At 39.5% G+C, this 20228-nt stretch overlaps 1 protein-coding gene across 2 annotated transcripts in view; it reads left to right on the forward strand.

Annotated features, from left to right (window-relative positions):
* The first annotated feature begins 2230 nt into the window (after nt 1-2230).
* Nucleotides 2231-20228, forward strand: part of oprd1a (opioid receptor, delta 1a) — a 38636-nt gene continuing 20638 nt past the window's right edge. The window contains exons 1-4 of one of the 2 annotated variants that reach the window (XM_037094158.1): nt 2231-2431; nt 4151-4198; nt 14552-14758; nt 17141-17294. In XM_037094158.1, the coding sequence (XP_036950053.1) occupies nt 17244-17294 (51 nt within the window). In that variant the 5' untranslated portion in view covers nt 2231-2431; nt 4151-4198; nt 14552-14758; nt 17141-17243. The remainder of the gene's footprint in view (nt 2432-4150; nt 4199-14551; nt 14759-17140; nt 17295-20228) is intronic. The other variant, XM_037094157.1, reaches the window with a different exon arrangement.

Raw genomic sequence — 20228 nt, forward strand, 5'->3', positions numbered from 1 at the left:
CTCTGAGAATAAAATCTTATAAGGCACTTGCTGATGAATTTTCAATTCTCACTATGTTGTTGGGTAAAGAAATAACTGATAGAATCCATTACAGAACTAAACTAATGCAGATAACTTAAGAATAAGTGTGTTGGGGGGTTGCTAAACCCACTTTTGGTAACTTAATTGCCAGGCTTGCCTGGTACACTGGTGGCTCACTTGGATAGTGGGATGGGTGGGATCAGAAAGAAGATATTATCATACATTAAAGGTGGCCATGTTGGAAACTGTGACAATTGTAGCACATTCACATTCAGTTCTCGGTCCTCAGGGAAAATCCAAAAATTAAATGTAAGTGAAGATTGCCTGTTGTAGTGTTGTCTTTTATTTCATAACGTATTTTGAACACTAAATTCAGTTATATTTGAGAGTGTTTCATGTAAAAAATAAATAAATAAATAAATAAATAAATAAATAATTAATCGTTGAGAATCGTGGAACGAAAGTGATGCTGCTTTAATCTTAATATTGCAACATAGGTAATGATCAGTTAAATAGTCTGCAGTTTTTTAGCAAAACACTCTTTTGTTTCCAGGAAAACCGTTCATAATAATTAACAAGAACAACCTTCATCTAATCATGTTGCTCATTAGAGCCGCACATCGACCTGTATTGCAATTAAAATGTGGCACTCCAGGCAACACTTAAGACTCATTAACAAGAGGAAGACACGTGCGGTCGTTGCCCTGGTTACCTGGTGTGTTTGATGGAGACACCGGGGGAGGAATGGTAGGAGTGGGTGGTCCCATGGGGAGGTACTAGCCGGAAGAGAGAAGTTGTTATTCATCTTGAATTGTGTAAAGTGTTTTCAATGTGTCCGATCTGAGCTTGGATTGCGAGGAAATAGTTTTCAAGTTTTCAAAAACATGTACTTGCACAGCAATGTTCTGAAAACTGTGAGCACAGCTATTATGCTGAAATATTTCCACACACATAGGTGTCCTGACCGAGATATCTGTATGTGTCTGACGTTAACATGAACTAGTTTGAAATGTAATCAACTTAAAAAAAAAAGAAAGCGAGAAATGTAGAAAACATGTTGAAGAAATTCCAGCGGTGTTTAATTTATGGTTATGATGTTTCAGCATTTGTCTGTGGTATTTTCTGTTTTCTTGATTTCAGCTGAGATTTTTTTTTTTTTTTTGTCTTTGCCCTTAAACATTATACTTAGATGATTTGTTTTAATTTGTTTAATTTCCATAGGTACACACAATGGGAGCTATAAATAGTAATGATTATTTGAAACAAATGAAACTCTTCAAATTTGCAGTAAAAAAAATAAACTGGCTCATCTTTCCCTGTCCTCCCCTATGGCATTTGTTCAGGTAATTCAGACAGCAGACAGATGTCATCACCTACAGTTATAACTATACTATAACTTAATTATTTGGGGTAATTTGGCTTATTTGGTGTCTATATAGTCAGACTTGAATGTAACAGAGCTGTGTTTAAGTGAGGAGACGAAAAGAGACTCCAGAAAAAAAACAGGAATGAGAAGAGGTTTAGCTGCGATGAGTCAACAAAAGTAGACCAATGCTCAACAATGAAGTGTTGTAAATTCATGAAAAAAAGAAAGTCTTTCTGGCCCACAGAGCAGATAAAGTCAGATAATGGATAAGGTTGGAAACACAATAGCGGATTATAATGCTGAGCTGCTTATTCAGAAACCCAAAAGCCACAGCGTGTCTGAGGGGTTAGGGGGGATATGACTGCATAATGCATATCTGTGGGCAAATACACAAATCAAGAGGTTCATGAAGCAGAGCTGAACTTTTTAATCCTGGAATGAACAAATGATTACTGTTACTGCGGTGACTGAAGATAAGAGACTGAGGATTAGGGAGGCTGGTTAAGGGTTAGTAGATCCGCTGCCTCTGTAGGAAGTGTCACCAGTAGTTCAGAGCCGCTACGTCGCTGCACACTTGCAGAGTCTAGTTATAATGAACTGCACTCATATTCATCCTCCAAATCATACATAATACCATGTTTAATTTAGGCTACACTTAAAATGTACAACTCAATATTTAAACGGCTTGCAAGGGTGGCCCAAGGCAAAAAACATTACAAAGTTATATTTGTGCGTGTTAGCTTGCTGTCGAACGTAATACACAATACAGAAAACATTATTAAGGTAGTATATTGTACTTTTGTATTTTTGCTCAGGGCTCCCCAATTTACTGGACTTGCTAATATTTGTTGTACTGCCTCAGTGACTGTAATGACTAGCTGTTAGCAAGGAACTGCCATAAGCAAATAACTGCCATTAGCAAGTAGCTACCTTTAACAAGTAGCTGCCGTTAGCAAGTAGCTGCTGTTAGCAAGTAGCCACCTAGAGCAAGTAGCTAGTTGTGAGTGGAGTCTGCCTGCTGCAGCACAACCTCAGATGACACAGGTATCACAAACAACAAGGCTAAGTCAAGACTGTTTTACTGAGTTTCATTTTGTTTATGTCAGTTTAAATCAAGTGTGTTTTACAATGAGTAAACGAGGTAACTAATGTGGTTAAAAGAGAGAAACTTGAATTTAGAAATGTTTATTGTAAAGGTTGTATTTTTCTGTTTAGTGAGTCATTTTCTTTCTTGGCATTTTCTAAGTATATTTTGTTGTAAGTAGCAAACTGTCAACGTTTCATCATGTCTTGATGTACATAGTGGTGTTAGGAGACAGGACAGGCCACGGGAAGCTAGTAAGCATGCTAAGTTAATTAGGCATTTTTGCAAAAAGTATAATAACTGTGCATATAAAAGGTGTACACTGTTGATAATGTTCATTTTTGAATTTTTAAAACCAAAATTCAGATGAATTGTTATTCGGAAACAACTGGGGGAGTTGGGGGGGGCTTAAAGGTTTAATCAACAGGGTCCACCAGGTGACGCTAATGAACCATTTATTCGTCGGTGCATCTTACAGCACAGCTCCAGCAGTGTAAAGTAGGCTAAGTACATTAACTCCAGTCTTGCACTACATTTTGAGGGTCCTTTGATTTCCATTTTTTGCTTCTTTACAACTCTACTCCATTTCAGATGAAGGGTATACCTTTTACTGCACTGCAGCACTTTGTCTGACTGCTAGGGTTACAAGTAACTTTTACTTTACTTTTTAGATTTATAGGTCTTTGAAAATTTACAGATGACTTGGAGTTGTTCCACCATTGAGACTTTTGCCCCTCGAAATTTTTCCCAAGGCTTCCTCTAGATAACAAAGAGGTTCAGTTATCTAATATTTCACAAAAAGTTTTTGTCTATTCCCTCTCATTCTGCTATTAATCATCTGACACATTTTTCAAGTGCCGACCCAAGGTTAAGAACCACTGGACCAAACTACCACACTGAATCTGAATGAAGATGTTAAAACTAACTCCAACATGATCTGCTAGAGCTGTAAAATGCTGCTTCCTCATGGCTGCATTGGTCTCTTAAATCTCATAGTATCAAATATAATCTCAATGATCAGGTCACAGGGAGAGTTGTTAATGTTGATCCAGTGCTTTAAGTACATGTTGCTGATAATACTAATTTACTTTTGTTTAATTATGAATGCAGGACTCTGACTTGAACTGTTTTTATATATTCATTTATTCATACTTCTGTTTAAAGTATAAAATATCAGTACATCTTTCACAAGTGAGTGCTAAGAATAATTGTTCTTCTACACACAAAATGAAGTATAAAATAAAATGCCTCCCTATTAAATGCTGTGGCTTCAGAAAAGACCATCTGTCCTTTTTCATGTACGTCTCATACCTTGAGACTACGTCTGAGTGGAGTTGGTCAGCAGCTGCCTCATTACTCAGCCAAAAGACCAAGAAAAGAAACAGAAAAATGATAATGCTTTAAACATCTTATCTCCCTATACAATAATAATTTTTGTTTTGGCTACCACAAGTGTCACATGAAGAGAAAAAGAGAGAGAAGTAAAAGCTTTTCATCTAATGCCACTGACTGCCAAGAACACTGCCTGCCTCCAAACAAATAGTTGCAGTGCGGGGCAAATGTTTGCTCTGCCAGCACCAACAGCAACAGTAATGAATGAGTATGCTACTGTTCCAGATGATGCTCAGAGCCAAGGACAAAAAACAGTGGTTACAATAATGGTGATGATCTTTTCACAGTCGGGAGGGATCATCGAAAGCTTGCCATGGCGACAGCAGCACAACGAGGTAAGTGGCACTGCAATAACCTGTTTGCAACACCTTTATTTGACTTAAAGGTGCAATCGGTGGTATTTCACTGGCAAATTGGACATAATGAGTCAATCAGCACTTAAGTGTTTGAATCAAGATGAGACGATGGTCGTGAAATAAGCTGCAACCAGAATCCACATTCTACGTATTACTAAAAAGCATATGTATATTTTTGTGTGTGGAACCAATCAGGGAAATCCTCTCTAATTTAAAATGTTCAAATATTATTCTTAACTAAAAAGTATATTTGAGTTATTCTGAACTTAATATGATATTTGAAAAGCAATAAATTAACAAATTAATCAAATGCTGGTCACTCTGGCCGTCTCGTCTCCTGGTTATGCACAGCTGGCTGAGATAATTATTCATCTGTAGGGCATCTGCAGCTACCTGTGTGGCTGTTTTTTTGTTGTCGGACTCGGTTTGGAAAGTTGAACCTTACCATACATTGCAACATGAGAGGAGTTAGGGTCCGGACACACCAGGCCGATGGTTGGCCATTGTCGGGCTGTTCGTGAGCATCTGTTGCCCTGAAACTTGTTAGCCTTCGTTGGCTGCTTTCAGCTGACTGTGCGCTTTGAATCGGTGGGGGAACTTGTCAGTGAAAGAAGTCACTCCTATTGGCTGTTCAGCTAAGCAAATCAGTGCATAAGAAGAGAAACATAAAAAGATAGCTAAAGCCTATCGAGCCTGTCGCTGTAGTATCCATGATTTCACCCATTTAGTACAGTTTCGTCAGTGTAAATTTCTATCAGACAAGAACATAAAACAGCCACGACTTGATAAGATGACTATGCGTGACTAACATAGTGGTACAATTACAAAACTCAGCGACTATGAATCTTCAAACTGAGCGAACATTTTGCCGGAGCAAAGCGATTAATAATTTCTGCCATCAGTTTGTCAGCTTCTGCCCTTTTCCCTGACACAGAATGAGTTGCGCTCTGTTTAACATACCCAGAAATTTTCTCTCACATGATTTATGAAGAGCTTGTCATTCTTGTTCTTTTCCCTATTGAGCGTTGAATTTGCCAAGTGATGACAAACACATTCAGTATTCACCAGAGATTATATTGTGATGTATCACCCCTTTTGAAATCCATTTCACTGACTCAGCTACAGGTAATGCATAGCTTACACTTTCCATCAGGGCCATCAAGACTCTCAGGAGTTTCATTTAATAATTTAATTTTGGTTTAATAATGCTTTATTTTTGGATAGGAACAGTGCAAATTAATGATCATTGAAAACATCTCTGTAAACATGCTGGATCATAGCAAAGCTGCTCATTTGCATCCGTAGTCCCTAATAAAATAATAAAAAATACAAATAGAAGAGACCGCAAATAAACAGATAAAATACAAATGGAGGACACAACGCACACACAACATGATGATGATTAAATGAAATCAGGGCCATCAAGACTCTCAGGAGTTAGCTTTTGTTCCACAGAGCGCTTGTTAAATCGAGGTTAAATTTCCCCGAGGTTATTCTGTAAATCTACTAAAATATACAATGCAGTACAGTAACATCCTCATTTCAGGCTGGACACATGGGAACATGCTGGTCTTTGTGAAATGCACTTACTGTATATCCACCATTCACTGTACCAGCAGGAGTCTGATTTAAGCAATTGATTGCATGAATTATACTTACAGTCCATTATGCTCACAGTATGAGCACTGCTGCAAGCGGAGGATCTTTCAAGAGAAAAAGGACCAGTTTCTTGTTACCAAATGCTAAGTAGTGTGTAAAACTGGCATTCATCTTACCGAAAGACCATTAGCTTACTGTGGAAACAGTCCTGCTGATATATTCAGATACAATGCAAAGCTTATTTTTGCCTCGCTTTGCTCACAGAGAATCCTTTCTACCAGCGGATGTTTTCTTGACTCAAAGGTCCATTAAACCAATGATACATAAGCTGCCTGATCTAAAAATGGTTTGTTGATGTTTTCTCTCTCACGTTTCCCTTCTTGAGTGGAGTAATATGGCTTCAGGAAAGGTAGAAAATAAAAAAAAAAATCAATAAAGTCGATATATTTTAACTCTTCAGTTTGCAAACCCCTTGAACAACCAACTATTACACTGACTGCATGAAGCCCAATTATAATTTGCTGTGTTCAGTCTGAATATGTGAACACACCCTCAAGGTAGATTTCATCACTGTAAACACTGCAATATGCTAATTTATTGCATAGAGGTCCTCCCGTGTCTGCACATGCCAAATAGACAGTTAGTGTAGCATAAAGGCAGTGTCTAAAAAAACTTGTTCACACATGTACTCCTCCCTGTTTAACGAACCTACAAAACGGTTTAGTTTTCGCTGAAAATAAAAGGAGTCCTGTATGAATGGCTGCCTGGATTTGCACGGATGGGATGACATTGCTAATGTGTCTACATGCCTATTCAAAATAACGACCTCATCATCATAATCAAAGGCTGTTCATCTTGCCCATAATATTCCATATTATAATAACATTCAATTAGACCTTAGCTAACAGCTAATGTGCCTGCTGTAATCCAGTTTGTTACATATTGTTTTTCTTTGTGGTATTTTAACATTATTACGCTTCACACAAAGTGTGAATTTGTTTGACTATGATTTTTTTTTGTGGGGGGGGGGTTAAAAACACAAGGTCCAGTCTATTGTCGCTAGATTGTTATTTCAAATATGCACAATCTGATCTTGCTGTGTTGGTGTTGTTCCTGGCATATCATAATGTTGCTCCAGGACCATCATTGAATCTGATCAGTCCTGTTTTTGGTAATAGCTTTGTGGGAGAAAGACTGAAAAAACACACACACACACACACACACACACACACACACACACACACACACACACACACACACACACACAGGGTGTCCTTTCAAGCACATGAACGGGTACATGTTGCCTTAACCTAACTAACTATTTTTGTTAGACCTAACCCAACAATTTACATTTTGAAATAAAAAAAAAAAACTGCCCATGATAATCCATATGGGTCAAACAGGATATTAACCCCCCTCTCCTGGGAGTCCAGCACCTTACCCACTCAGCCAAAACAGCCTTTTATCGATGGGAATGATGGTTTTAGAGTAACATTTATTATAATGTTCCAGGAACAACCCCAGTACGGTGAAAACAGCAGGAGTTAAAGCTTTCCTGGCCATGTCAGCAGTGTATGATTGCCAGGCTGCCAGCAGACAGTCCAGGAGGTAATTGGCATGGCCAACAATCAGGTTACATGGTGTAACTCCCTTTTTAACTACAACTAAATGTTTAGTTTTTTTGCTCATGTTAAACAAACATGCTTATCAGTGAATTTCAGAGTAGCTGGTCGGCAGATTTTATTGCCAGCGGACAGAGCGAGTTTAGCTGTTTCCCTAGCTTCCTGCCTGTATGCTAAATAAGTTAATTGGCTACTGGCTGTTGTTCCATATAAATAATCTCCTCCATAAATACTGAACCATTCTTTTATCAAGGTGACTTTATGCTGAAAAGAAGATAAGCTTGGCCAAACAGAAGCAGAATTGAATTGTTAGTTGCTAACATACAATAAAAGTGTTTCTGGTTTGACTGTGAAAGATTTAGTTGGTAGTGTTCACAAGACCTTGGGTCATCATTGCTTGCTCATCTCATGCCTACATCAGCAGAAAGTGCATATATTAATTAGAATACTCACAGACATACACTGACAGTTAGGGCTTCCTGGGTGGATGCTGAGCCAACAAGTCATCATCATCAAGGACATTATTTTACAAGCAAGTAGCCAAGGAATGACCTAAGTTATTGTTAAACCTTACCCTCCTCAAATTAAATGTTGCTGACCTGGATCAGATATTTCACAGAGAAAGCCTGCACTTGAACTTTATCTCTGAATGAGCTTTTCTAGTTGTTTGATATGCACAGAATATTTAAGACTGAAGTCTGCCATCAGCGGTCAGAGAAGCTGTGAAAGGAAAGCAAATTAATGACCAATTCTGGAAACAGTTTCTGAAGTTGATACCCAGAATTACTTTAAACTTGAGAGGATAGCAGGTAAATGAGTCAAGGCAGCGGTGGAAGGAGGAGCGCTGCAGCCTCAGGGATGTCTCATTAGCAGAGTGTGTATGAGTTCCTATCAACCGAAATCTGAATGTGCTCTAACCCAGAGGGTTGTAGAATCAAAGAGAGAAGCGTGCTTTCATTACAGGGAGAGTTACACACATGGTAAGGTACAAGATATTGTAAGAGTCACTGAGATTTTGCAAGGTTTACGGATGATAAAATGAGCAGTCAAGAGTGGCTCAGTAAAACTAAAATATGCACAGAGAGCAATGCATTGAGTGTTCAAAGGCAATTCATGTTTTAAAGTAATCTCAATGTAATTAGAGTTTGGACTAATAAACTAAAAAATAAAATTACCCCATGAAAACTGAGACAAGTTTCATAGAAACCAAGACATGATTTCATTACCGAAGTAGATGTGACAGTAAAAGTAAACACGAGCTGGTGTTTGTATAATTCATCTCCAAAGATAAGCTTGAAACTTCATAAGAATGCACATATGAGCCGGTTACGTCAATCAATCCCTTCTCATGCCTCTTTCCCTAAGAATACAATACAACAGAATCCAACCGGACTATTTGAAGAGAGACCAAATGTGAGCGCACATGAAATGTCATATCTCGACTTTAATGTCAGAGATACTGAAGGATTGAGCAAGCTGAAACGAGTATCCAGCACAGATAATGTATTAAAATCTAATAACTGTTGATCCATAGCTCAATTCTGGGGCTGCTCTGTAAGTAGTAAAACAGGTATAGCAACTTCTAATCAAACTACACCAATTTTAGCCTTCAAATAACAACCAGTCAGCCCCGCCCGCTGTTGGCTTAAGACCCGCCCATTCCAAGTACGGATACAGTATCAGTGAAACAGTCACTCTGGAAAAATTCAATGAAATAATCCAAATCCGTGCTAGTGGCTCTGTGAATATGTGTGTTCTTTGGGGTAGATGTTAAACTTTGGGGTAAATGTTAAACTTGAGGTTAATGCCAGTCATACATTCAAACGCACATTGGAGGACTATTTTGAAATGCGAACACCAAAATTAGCCTGACTTCCAACTAAGCGGAGTTGATAGGACTTGATGTTTTGTGGTAAGCCGGCCCTCTTGGAGTGGTGTAGGAGGGAAGGTAAATCATTGGGGCTTTTCTTTTATGTTTCATTCATAACCCCAACACAACTCCAAAGGGCTCAACAGTGAATCCTGGCAATATCTTTCTTCATTTTTCATCTACAACCCTATCTACAAATCAACAAACTCATCCACAAATTGCTGCTCTTTCCTTCTGCATTTGACAAGGACTTGATTGCTTGATGGATAGAGCAATCCCTTAGCCCCATTTTCTTCAATAGACTTCAATAATAGTGCATCCGCTGTATCCCATTTCTATGGGGAAATTCCAGGACTTGCAACCCTTGCAGGCAGTGTCAGTGGCTCAGAGTACTTACTTCCTCTCATAAGCTTCTTTCTCGTCTTCTTGTGGTACTGCTATTTCTTCAATGTATGTCAGGCTTGGCTGAACTATAATATCCAAAAGCAGAAGCTTTTTTCCCTTATCCAAGTCCATTTTCCAGGCCCAATCCGAGCCCAGCGTGGTTACTTTGGTATTCTAGGAGCCTTTCCTTCATTTTTTTGATAATAGTGCAACAGTTGCTTTAGGTTTTTCTCTTGAAATGAGTAAATTGAAATTGGGGGGTTGTTGACAACTTTTTGGATGATCTGACTCCTCTGTTCCAGAGCTCAGCCCAATAACAAGCCCATTTAACCAAAGCAACTTCTAATTACGTCTTTGATTTGTGTTCCTAAGAGCATGGATGGGGATCTCAATACCAGTGAATTTGCTTTCACCTAGACCAGACAGGTTAATCATAAAATCAAGCCTGACTGCAGGCAATGTACTCAAAAAAGATGTTCTCTTTACAGAGTAATAGTGTTGTTTCACATTACAGTGCACTGAAAGTTTTTTTTGACGGTGCTCCAGTGATTATGTGAGCAGAACATTATTGTTGTTGACAAAAATCTAGCAATTGGTGCAAACTTTTTAGATTTATCTGCATTGGTGTATGAATATTCTTCTCTGTAGAAACTGCCTTTGGCCACAAACACTTTTTATCTTATCCCCTATTCACAGGGGTTCTGAATTGGTCACCAAAATGTTTTGGGAAGGACAGATGCCAGCTAGACAGGAGAGATTTGCCCTGGGTTATCCCTGCCACCTGCAGCGCTTTAAGTCTGTTCCAAGAAGGTCTCAGTGTCTTCTGTTGTCCCATAGATGGGGGATGCGACAGACTGCATCCAGGCATGCCAAGATATTGGCCCGAGGGCCAGACACACTGCCAGGCTTGGATGACCCTCTGTTCATTCATATTTAAAGACATTTTAGTTCCAGTGAGAAATGAAGGATTTGTTTTTGTTTGTTGAGGATGAAAGAGAAATTCAGAGGACAGAAAAGTAACCTCAATAATGGCAAGAGTAAAAACTCCCACAGAGTCAGTAATTAACAGTGAAACCTAAAACTTTGAAAGAAAGAAAGAAAGAAAGAAAGAAAGAAAGAAAGAAAGAAAGAAAGGAGTCTCTGTTCACGTGGTTGGCAGTACTTTTTAGCCACACTCGGACTGTGTTTCTGGGGATGGTGCTGTAGATCGGTCGGTCTGCCATTTTGGTCTAGATTGAAATGTTTCATCACTATTGAAAGCAGAGTCTCGAAGTCTTCATTATCAACAACTACTGGTTCCTCCTGGTCATTGTCTAATCACAGGAAAAAGAAATGGCCATAATTAGAACAGGGAATCAGAGATTGTTTTGCCCACATCTTGACAGAAATCATCCTGGATCAAGCTGTTGCACTCGATGGGCAGACTGGGTCAGAGCCGACAGAGTGCAGGACTTCGGCAGGGCAAGGAAAAGTGGACTCTCTGTTTACATTAGTGATGCTTATTGCTTAAACACAGTAAAGGTTGTTTGACGGTATTTATCTGATGTCAAAGTTCAAATGTTCAGATGACAGCCATTCAATGACGCAAATTTTAAAAAATGCACTATAATTATTTCCTGGGTGTTTATGTTATATATCTAAATATGTCCCTGGTTTTTAATTTGCATTTTGTTTTCCAAACATAAGACAAATAACATGGACAGTTTAACAAGTATATCACATTTTTAGTGCTAAACTTGATTGTGATTTAAATGATCACATTTAATCACAGAATAGAACAGTAAAGACACTTATGGCAAGGGAAGTTACAAATGGGGAAATCTGAATTCACTAAGTGATCAGGAAAGTTGGAAAGTTTCTTAAAGCTTGGTTGGTTAATTGGTGGTTTACAATATTCATAGTGATAGCAATAAAGCTTTCTATCACACTGAATAAAAGAATGTCTCCATGGCCTCAGTAGTCTCCTATGCAGCAGTGAGATAAGGTGAATTAGTTACCTGGATGTAACTCCAGTTTGATAACTACAATGCGTACTGTGCTCCTGAGTTACTTTGGGGAATATAATTTAAGCATGCAGAGACTGATGACATACAATAACGACATCAGATAACTTTAGCGGAGAAATCTGACACTGAACTGTAATTCAAAGGCAACCCCACAGGTGCACAGGCAGGACTGCACTCACCCTTTGAATCTAATATAAAGCCATTTTTTTTAATCTTATTCACTAGCACGACGAACAGCTGGCATCCCAAAAAGGTGGCGCTTTGAAAATGGGCAGTAATCTAATGGGAGAATTCAACAGTGCACATTTCTCTCTGTTTCAAACAGCATCTGTGTTGTGGTTAAATTTTCCTTCAGGGGGAAAAAAAAAACACTGAGTAAATGACTATTTACGGGACCACAGTGGACTTTTTCTCTCTTACAGGCAGGCACATTTTCTGAAGCGTTCGGCGAGTCTCCCTCCATCTTTTGCTCTTTCTTGCCTCTCCCCCTCCCTTCGACTCATTTATATAAAGAAGGCAGAGCCAAACATATTTAAAGACCGTAATTGCTCTTGGTACTGAGAAAGGACTTTTTTAAAGAACATCTATTAGGGTTGATAATGGATCTATCTCATAGACCAATCCAACCAAGACACCAGCCTAATTGGCTCTATTACTGATTAGAGAGCAACCTGGTTATCATGCTTATTTAGCCAAATCAATTCCCATCCCCCCCACACAGCCTTCCCTGTCTGGGCTTTGTACTTTCCTCCATCTCCCCCCACTAACTAAAGCTCCGACGGTACACATAAATCAAAGCTTTGCGTTGCCCTCAGGTGTATCAACAACAGAAATGTGCTCTGTTGTTCTCTTCTTGTACCGGTAACCGCAAACATGCCTCCAAGCGCCCCTGTTACTTGCAGTTACATCACTCTCAGGAGAACAAATACTTAAGGGTCGCTTTTCAGTGATTTTTCTATGTGTATATAAATAAATATATTATGTGTGAGCTGACCTGCCTCAGTAAGTCAGACTGGAATACAGCTTCAGTCTCGACTCTGAGAGTTTGGCACACGAGGCCGTCTCTCCAGTCAACCACATTGTGGACTAAGTGGTAACAGTTGGCTTCCAAGTTGTGCTATGAACCGAAACCACTCTCCCTCGGAACCGTGGATGAACAGAGCTTTGAGAAGGTGAAAACAGCATTGTTTTCCCTACGAGCAACACCTTTTTTCTCTATCTTAAAAGATTCTCTGTCAGGTGAGAGAAGCACCAAGCCAAAAAAGTTAAAAAAAAAAGGTTGATTGGAGCAGCAGGCGAAACGATATAGGGGGATGAATAAGAGCTAAGGTGTTATTGTGCGGCACTACCAGAGTTGTAAACACGCAGCATGTCTCCATCCATTACAGCCTCTCTACACCGGCCACACCATCAGTCGCTGTATTGCAGTCAACAGGTTGATAGAAAGAAAACATAAACAGGGAACAACACAGAGTTTTTAGATTTGTTTTCCATTTCGTCCTCTGAACCGCCTCCCGTTCAAAGGCAATGCCAAGCAGTGGAGTGGCTGAAAGAGAGGTTGCCTGAAGAGCAAACACTATTGCTGTTTTTCTCTCCAGCTTTGCCTCGCCATTTTTTGCAGCCTCTTCCCTCTCATCACTGTCTTTTTGGAGACACACCTGCACATTTTCTCACAAGAAGCAAATAGGTGGGCGGAGTGGCTGGGACAGAGACGCTTTTCACCAAAAGCAAGAAGCAAACGTATTAGTATTTTTTCCGTAAGTGAATAAACATGCTGTTCTTAGAGGAAAAATAAGGTACCCAGAACCCTGATGGAAGCTAGAATATTGGCAGGGTCAGCCAAATGTGAACTAAGTAGTATGAAATTGTTTTGTTCTTTCAGGTCAGTTTATTCAGTCATATGAAAAGAAAGTGAGTTTGTTGATTTAGTTTGCTTAGGAATTAAAAAAAAAAAACTTCCCCAAATTTCTACCCCGAAACTAATCAGTGTCAGCTGTAAACAATTGCGATATTTTACAAAAGTTGGTGGGTTTTTATGAGATGGCCTGTTTGCTGTTTACTCACCTTTGCTTCAAAACTCACAACATTACCACACTGCTGGTTTATTCTCAAGAGGACAGTAACTATCAGTAACTATCATCATTGTCTTTTACTTGCCTGGCATTCGCACTATTTGAATGGGAATTTCAAAACAAAAGCATATCATAAAGAGATAAAATAAAAAGAGAGATAAATAAAATCAGATCACTGGGTTGATTAATTTAAATTCAGTGTCTGTGCTATGCTGTCTCTATATGCACAATATCATATGTTTACATACCTCCATGCTGCTATTCTGCACTTTGCTATATAGCACCTTTTTTCACCTCAGTAACATAGCTCAAAATATTCTATTCTATATAATGTATACGCCCACTGTCTGTCTGTATATGTTGTGTTTATTTGTTTAAATTTGTGTGTATTACCAGGTTTATGTTGTGTTCATGTTGTGTGCTAAAATATTACTTGCACATTTGGAGTATGGGGAAACGCAATTTCGATCCTCTGTGTAATTACTAGCACTAATTGCATGATCTGACTGACAATAAAGTTCACTTCGACTTTGACTTTGATCTGTAGCATTACATCCCTATGTGGGCCTATACTGGGAGTTTAAAGAAAAAAAATCAAATTACCCATGTGTAATTGCTTTAGACTGCTTTACTTCTAATTTATGCTTTTACGAAAGTAAAGACTAAGCTAATTTCCGGTTGTTAATGGTCTGGTTGGAGATCAGTAGTGGGGATTGGGCAGGATATTTCATTAAACATAAATGATTGAAATCTGAAATGCTCTTTCTGTCATTTGGCAGGCACTTTGGAGACAATCCCTAACTTCAGCCCATCAATTACCTTATTGTCTAAGCATCAAGGTGCCTTTTATACTGGATCTGAACATCATCTTCATCCTGCGCTGCACGACAACAACTGGTGGGGGACTGGTCACAAATGTGTACAGGACGGACCTTGCTGAACGTCAGAATAATTACGTTCTGATTAGACAGCTTTATTAATCACCGGTGGGGAAACTCATTTGTCACCATGTCATATCAACCAAGCCTATTTGCCTATTTGTTACAACCGTACCTCTCTGCACTGTACAGACAACAATGGCCTAATCCTAGGATTTCTAAACAGCAAGCAAAAAGCCGTCCACTTCAGCACCACTGTAAATGTTATTTAAAGCTCATGGACCCCGGTCGGGCGCACTCTGAAAACTTAACGCCAGCCCTAATTTAATGTGCTGTGGTTTTCCCAGCATCATTTTCCATGCCAGGCAATTTTGAGAGCAGATGCCGGCTTGGCATCGCGGTCATCAAGAGGCAGTGTGCCGATCTGACCAAGAGGGCAAACCCAGAGCAGCCCTGCGACGTTAGAACAGCAGTCATTTGCGTCAGCTGCAGCTTAATGAGCTTGCAAAGAGACAGTTGCGACTTGTTCCGGCCCTCGTAACAACAGAAGTGCTACTACCTCCGCCAAGGTGGTTATGTTTCACCTGCGCCTGTTTATGTTTGGTGGTTGGTTTGTCAGCAGGATTACACAAAAACAGGTGAATGGATTTCTACAAAAACTTGGATGGAGGACAGGTCTGATGCTGGGAGAGTGCTGGTCTGGATAAAGGGATAGATCAAGGATTTTTTTTTCTCGACTACTCTAAAATTGCGACAAGCACATTTCATATTTTTGTTAATTTCTCAGGGAATAATACATGGATCTTGATGACAAAAGTCTGCTGAGTACAAAAGGGGACTCTTGGGACTTGGCCTCTACTGTGTGCCATTCCCTGTTTGCCCGCACAGAAATAACAAGGCAACAAGTTGAGAGAAGTCATGACTCGCTCTGGTTCCCTGAACCCAGACAGAAGCCAAGAAACAACATTAAAAATAGATTTTTATCTTATTGAACCCTGGAGAGGCAGAACATGTCCAATGTTGCAGCAGAGGTGAGGGCAGCAGCTCTCCTCTCTGGAGAGAAGTCGTTTCCTCGGTCTGACGGATTTGTGTTATTCCATAGAATAGGAGAATATTGTGCACTCAGTCCAAAAGTTTGCAGCAAAACACAGATGAGTGGTGATATTACTTTAACTGCGTAACCACTTTTGCCTCCAGGCATAATTGCTCAACTGAAAGTCCTGGCGTAAAAACTGAGGACCAGCAGCACTGACCATATGTTGTGGCAGAAACCCAGCCACATAGCGGATCCAGCGCCGCTAACGTCGTTTCTGTTTCCAGGAGTGCGAAGGGGAAACAAGGCTGGAGCTAATGTGTCCCGACATTTCCCTCCCCTACCATCCATCTGCTCCGCCGCTGATGATTAGGTTCCAGAAAAGCCCCCAATTTTCAGTTGAAAGTGGAGGCGACACGGAGCGCCACTTGTTTCGACATCCACCAGAGTCCAGAAGGAGTAGGATCAGAGTTCAGGGTTTATATCTCTGTATACTCGACAACATAAATCGATCAGGAGCCGATATTTTAAGAGACAGGTACACTACATTAAATAAAGAACCTCCTCCCCATTGATCACGTACACCCAGGATGAATTTCTAAAGAGTCAGAGGCTCCAGAGAGCAGTTAATCGCCAGAGCCTCGAAACTCCCATCCTGTCGCCGGGCCAAGCTGCTTGCTCAGTGTTCTCCAAACTGTTAATCAGCAAGGTCTAAACCGTAAACACACATCAGCAGTAACACAGCAACGCGTCAGCCTTATTGCAGCAAAACTGAGAAATTGCCATACTTATTCTTAAATTCAATACTCACTCGCTGGCAGCATCACGGCATGCTGAAATAAAGTCTTTTCAACAACAGAGCTGATCCCTGATGTGTTTTTAATCTCTTCCTATTGATGAACAGCTAACCCAATCTCTGAAGTTAAAGCTGCTCGGTAGGCATTTTTTGCACTTCTAGGGGAACAGGGTGCTAACTGAATTTTTTTCACTCTTTGAAAAACTTCATGACTAAAAAATGCGATCCATTGACTGAATTCATTCAGGATCTAAAAAGACTCCATCTGAACCATCACAGTTGGCTAAAATGTCAATCTGTGCCATTAACTATGCGGCTCAAAACTCCCCCGCTTTTCTTTCTCTGTATGAACGGTTTTATACAGCAGCCATGCTTAATAATCTTTGAATGAAAGGTCATGATGTTCACCGACATGTGAAACATTTGGACATGTGCTTAAAAAAACAAACTAGTGGGTGGTTGGCAGCAGTGCGTACGCAGCCTTTCAGAGGACAGAATGCAACATACTGTACCTGCAATCTGACCTCTCTCTCATTGATTTTTGGTAACCTGATTTTGGACTGTTTGTAACCCCATGTAACAACCGCAGGTAGGAAATGAACTTCAGAGACACCAAATTGTAAACATTCTGAGTTTTTGTGTTGTTTGTCCTGTTTTTCAGAAACTACGAGAGCAAGTTTAACAGAGGATGAGAGGGGAAGCGGAAAGTAACCAGTGTTTCGAAGTGGTATTGTTGTAAACATCGCTGTTGCAGAGAAAACTCGATGGTTCTTGTTTTCCTCCAAGAAACAACTTCCAACAACGCAGGACATAATGTGAGTTTATTCATTTACTTAAACTATATGGAGAGGTAAAGCTGATAGACTTGGTGCCAGACTGCCAGAAAGACTGGATCACCTGTGAGCCGGCATTTTCCCCAGCAGATTTTATGCCCAGTGGCAGACTAAGTAACAGAGTGAGCACGTAAAGCAGTCTAAATGCTGATAGTGTCATTGCTTCACAGCCATTACATTGTACAATAAACATTTATTTCAAAAAATTAAAAAAAATAAAAATAAAAACATAACAGTGACTTTAACTGAGCCTATGAACACATCTCAGGTAGGTTTCATTTGTTTGTTTGGTTTTTTTTTTGTTTGTTTTGCTTTTTTAATCTAGACCTCATTTAAAACCCCTTCAGACTTGCAATTTTTTGGCCGGGCAAAAAGAGAAAAATTAAACTGATTCTGACTCCTCTCCAACATAAAAACAAAGTGGAAAAAAATAAATAAAAAAAATTTGTGTTTTAAATAGATCCATTCCAATGGACACAGTGTCTAAAGGGGTTAAATAAGCACACATCACCCGTCTTTGTGCTGATTGGCTTTAAACTGTTCAAAGTTGGAAACAAACAAATCCATTTATGAAGAGGTCTGGCAGCCTGACCAAGTGTAAACCCAATTGAAATCTGTGTAGTTTCTTCCTGCTGGCCATTTGAAAGAATGCGGGTTTAGGGCACCTCCACATTGACATCACTTTTTGAACTTGGAATGTCAATCTATATTCTATATAATCTATGGGCCTGACACTGGCTAATCCCAATTTATTCTTATTTATTTATTTACAATTTAAAAAGGCTATACATTACCTATGGCCATATGTCATGCAGTATATGACATATGGTTATCAAACAGCATACTTTCTGATACCTTAACATTTGCATTTGCCTGCTTGTTTCAAAGATACTGACATGTTTTGCTTCATGAATCCTGAAATTGTATGTAATCTGAGTTCAACTGCCTCTTCCTTGTCCAAAATAAGATCTTTCTCTCAGATATGCCAGTCCTCATATTATGGATTATGCTGTAAAATTTGAATATAAAAGCATCACTAACTTGTTGTTTTATTTTATTCAGAATATAGTTGGTTTAAGACAGTAAAGGGAGTGTCCAGAAACCAGTTGATTTTGATTTTTCACTGACATGTACCGATGTGGTCTTCTCTCGTGTACAAGTGGAATGACATACCTCAGGGGTCCAGGTTGTCGCTCAAAAACATAATGATTCATCATTTTGATCCACGAATATCCAAAGCAGCTTTCATGAAAATGACATCTATTACAGTGACAATCACAGCAGACATAATAAAGGGGTTAGGGTTAATTCTCCAGGATGCCTGAAGGCGAGAGTCAATTTTCACGCAAAATATGTGCCATACATTTGATATTTCATATGCTGAAATATGGAATTGGAACGGCCATACAATGAAGGCTCATGGGATCACTTAAAGGCATAATCTTTAAGAATCATCACAGTTTGGAGCAAATTTCACGGCATCCTGGTCAGAGGTCGATGATATTCAGGCTGACAAACCGGATCCAAGACGCCAGCATTTTTTTTTTTTTTTTTTTTTTTTTTTTACAGCTGCAGCCATGGAAAGAAGATGGCTTATTCAAACTCAAACTTTTACCTTGTGCAGCTTCAAACTTGAGTCAGTGACACTCAAAGTGCAACTCTAACAGTAGCAATATTGTTGTCACTAGTCACTCATATCTATTCCAAGCATGGTGTAGAGGTTGTATGACTCTGTGTTCTGGGGACAAATTCATCAAGCAGTTGCTGCACAGATTTTTGGACAAGACAAGGGTTTGGGATAAGGAATAGAGGAATGCCTCAAGGGATACGAGCTGCCATGACATACGAGTAGGTGTAAGCTGAAATTGTTTTTGTTTCTGCCTGTTGCTGTAGGCTAAATTGCTGTGTGAAACAGCATGTCTCTCTCCTTCAGGGTAAACTGTGGACCTTGACACTGAGTGTTGCAGGGCATTCATTTCTAAACTCTTTGCTTATATTTCTTTTTCAGCACCATTTAACGTCAGCCACTGACTATGTGATGGAGCAATTGGTTATCTATTAGTCATCCCTTTCCCTTTAATTTATTGTTGCTGTGTCTGTTGAACTTTCCATTCTTTCACCGTGCATACCCAGAGAGTTCATATACGTCTTGCATACATTTGCCCGAGTTACGTTGATGAAGTATGGGGAGCGTTTGCTAATTGACAGGATGTTGGCGAGATGCTGACCTGTGTGTTATTGGGGTAGGTTATGCATTTTACGATAATAAAAGTGGCAAATGTACCCTTGGAATTCTGAGGATTTTTTTGGAAACGAGACAGGCGAAAGCTGGCTTTGGATTTCAGCTGAAACTACATCTTTTTGCTGGCAGATTTAATTTGTCACATTAGAGCTAGCTTGCTAGTCAAGCTATCATTAGTTCCATTTGTTGGTTGAAAGTGTAAACCATGGCTAACTTTTTAATGTTTCTGACTTATTCATTTTAAAACTGGAGTCCTGTCACAAGGGTCTAAAAATGTACTTGCATGATACTGTCCTAGAGCTAGTGCTGCCTGATTTCATAACATCATCATCCAGTGTAAATAGTGTGACAGGATTTCCACAGTGAAGCTGCGAGTTTGACACAGTGCTCGTCACCATCTTGGTTTATTGAAAACAGAGGTTACCCATATACTGCAGAAAGAGTGCAGCTAAACATGTATTAATTCACCTAGTCTTTGCTCAAGCATAAGATTAAAACCACAGGAGACCTCTCGCCCAATTGTAACTTCAAATTTTTTTTTTTTTTTTTTGTTATCATCCCTGTTTGTGTCCTATGAAACCAAAAGTCAATTTTGACTTATTATTTTATCCCAAACCACCCAAATCATACATATTCTATCCTGGTCATCGGTTGCTGTAGTACCAACTTGTTGA

This window comes from Acanthopagrus latus, chromosome 3 (assembly GCF_904848185.1).
Source record: "Acanthopagrus latus isolate v.2019 chromosome 3, fAcaLat1.1, whole genome shotgun sequence".
Lineage (NCBI taxonomy): Eukaryota > Metazoa > Chordata > Actinopteri > Spariformes > Sparidae > Acanthopagrus > Acanthopagrus latus.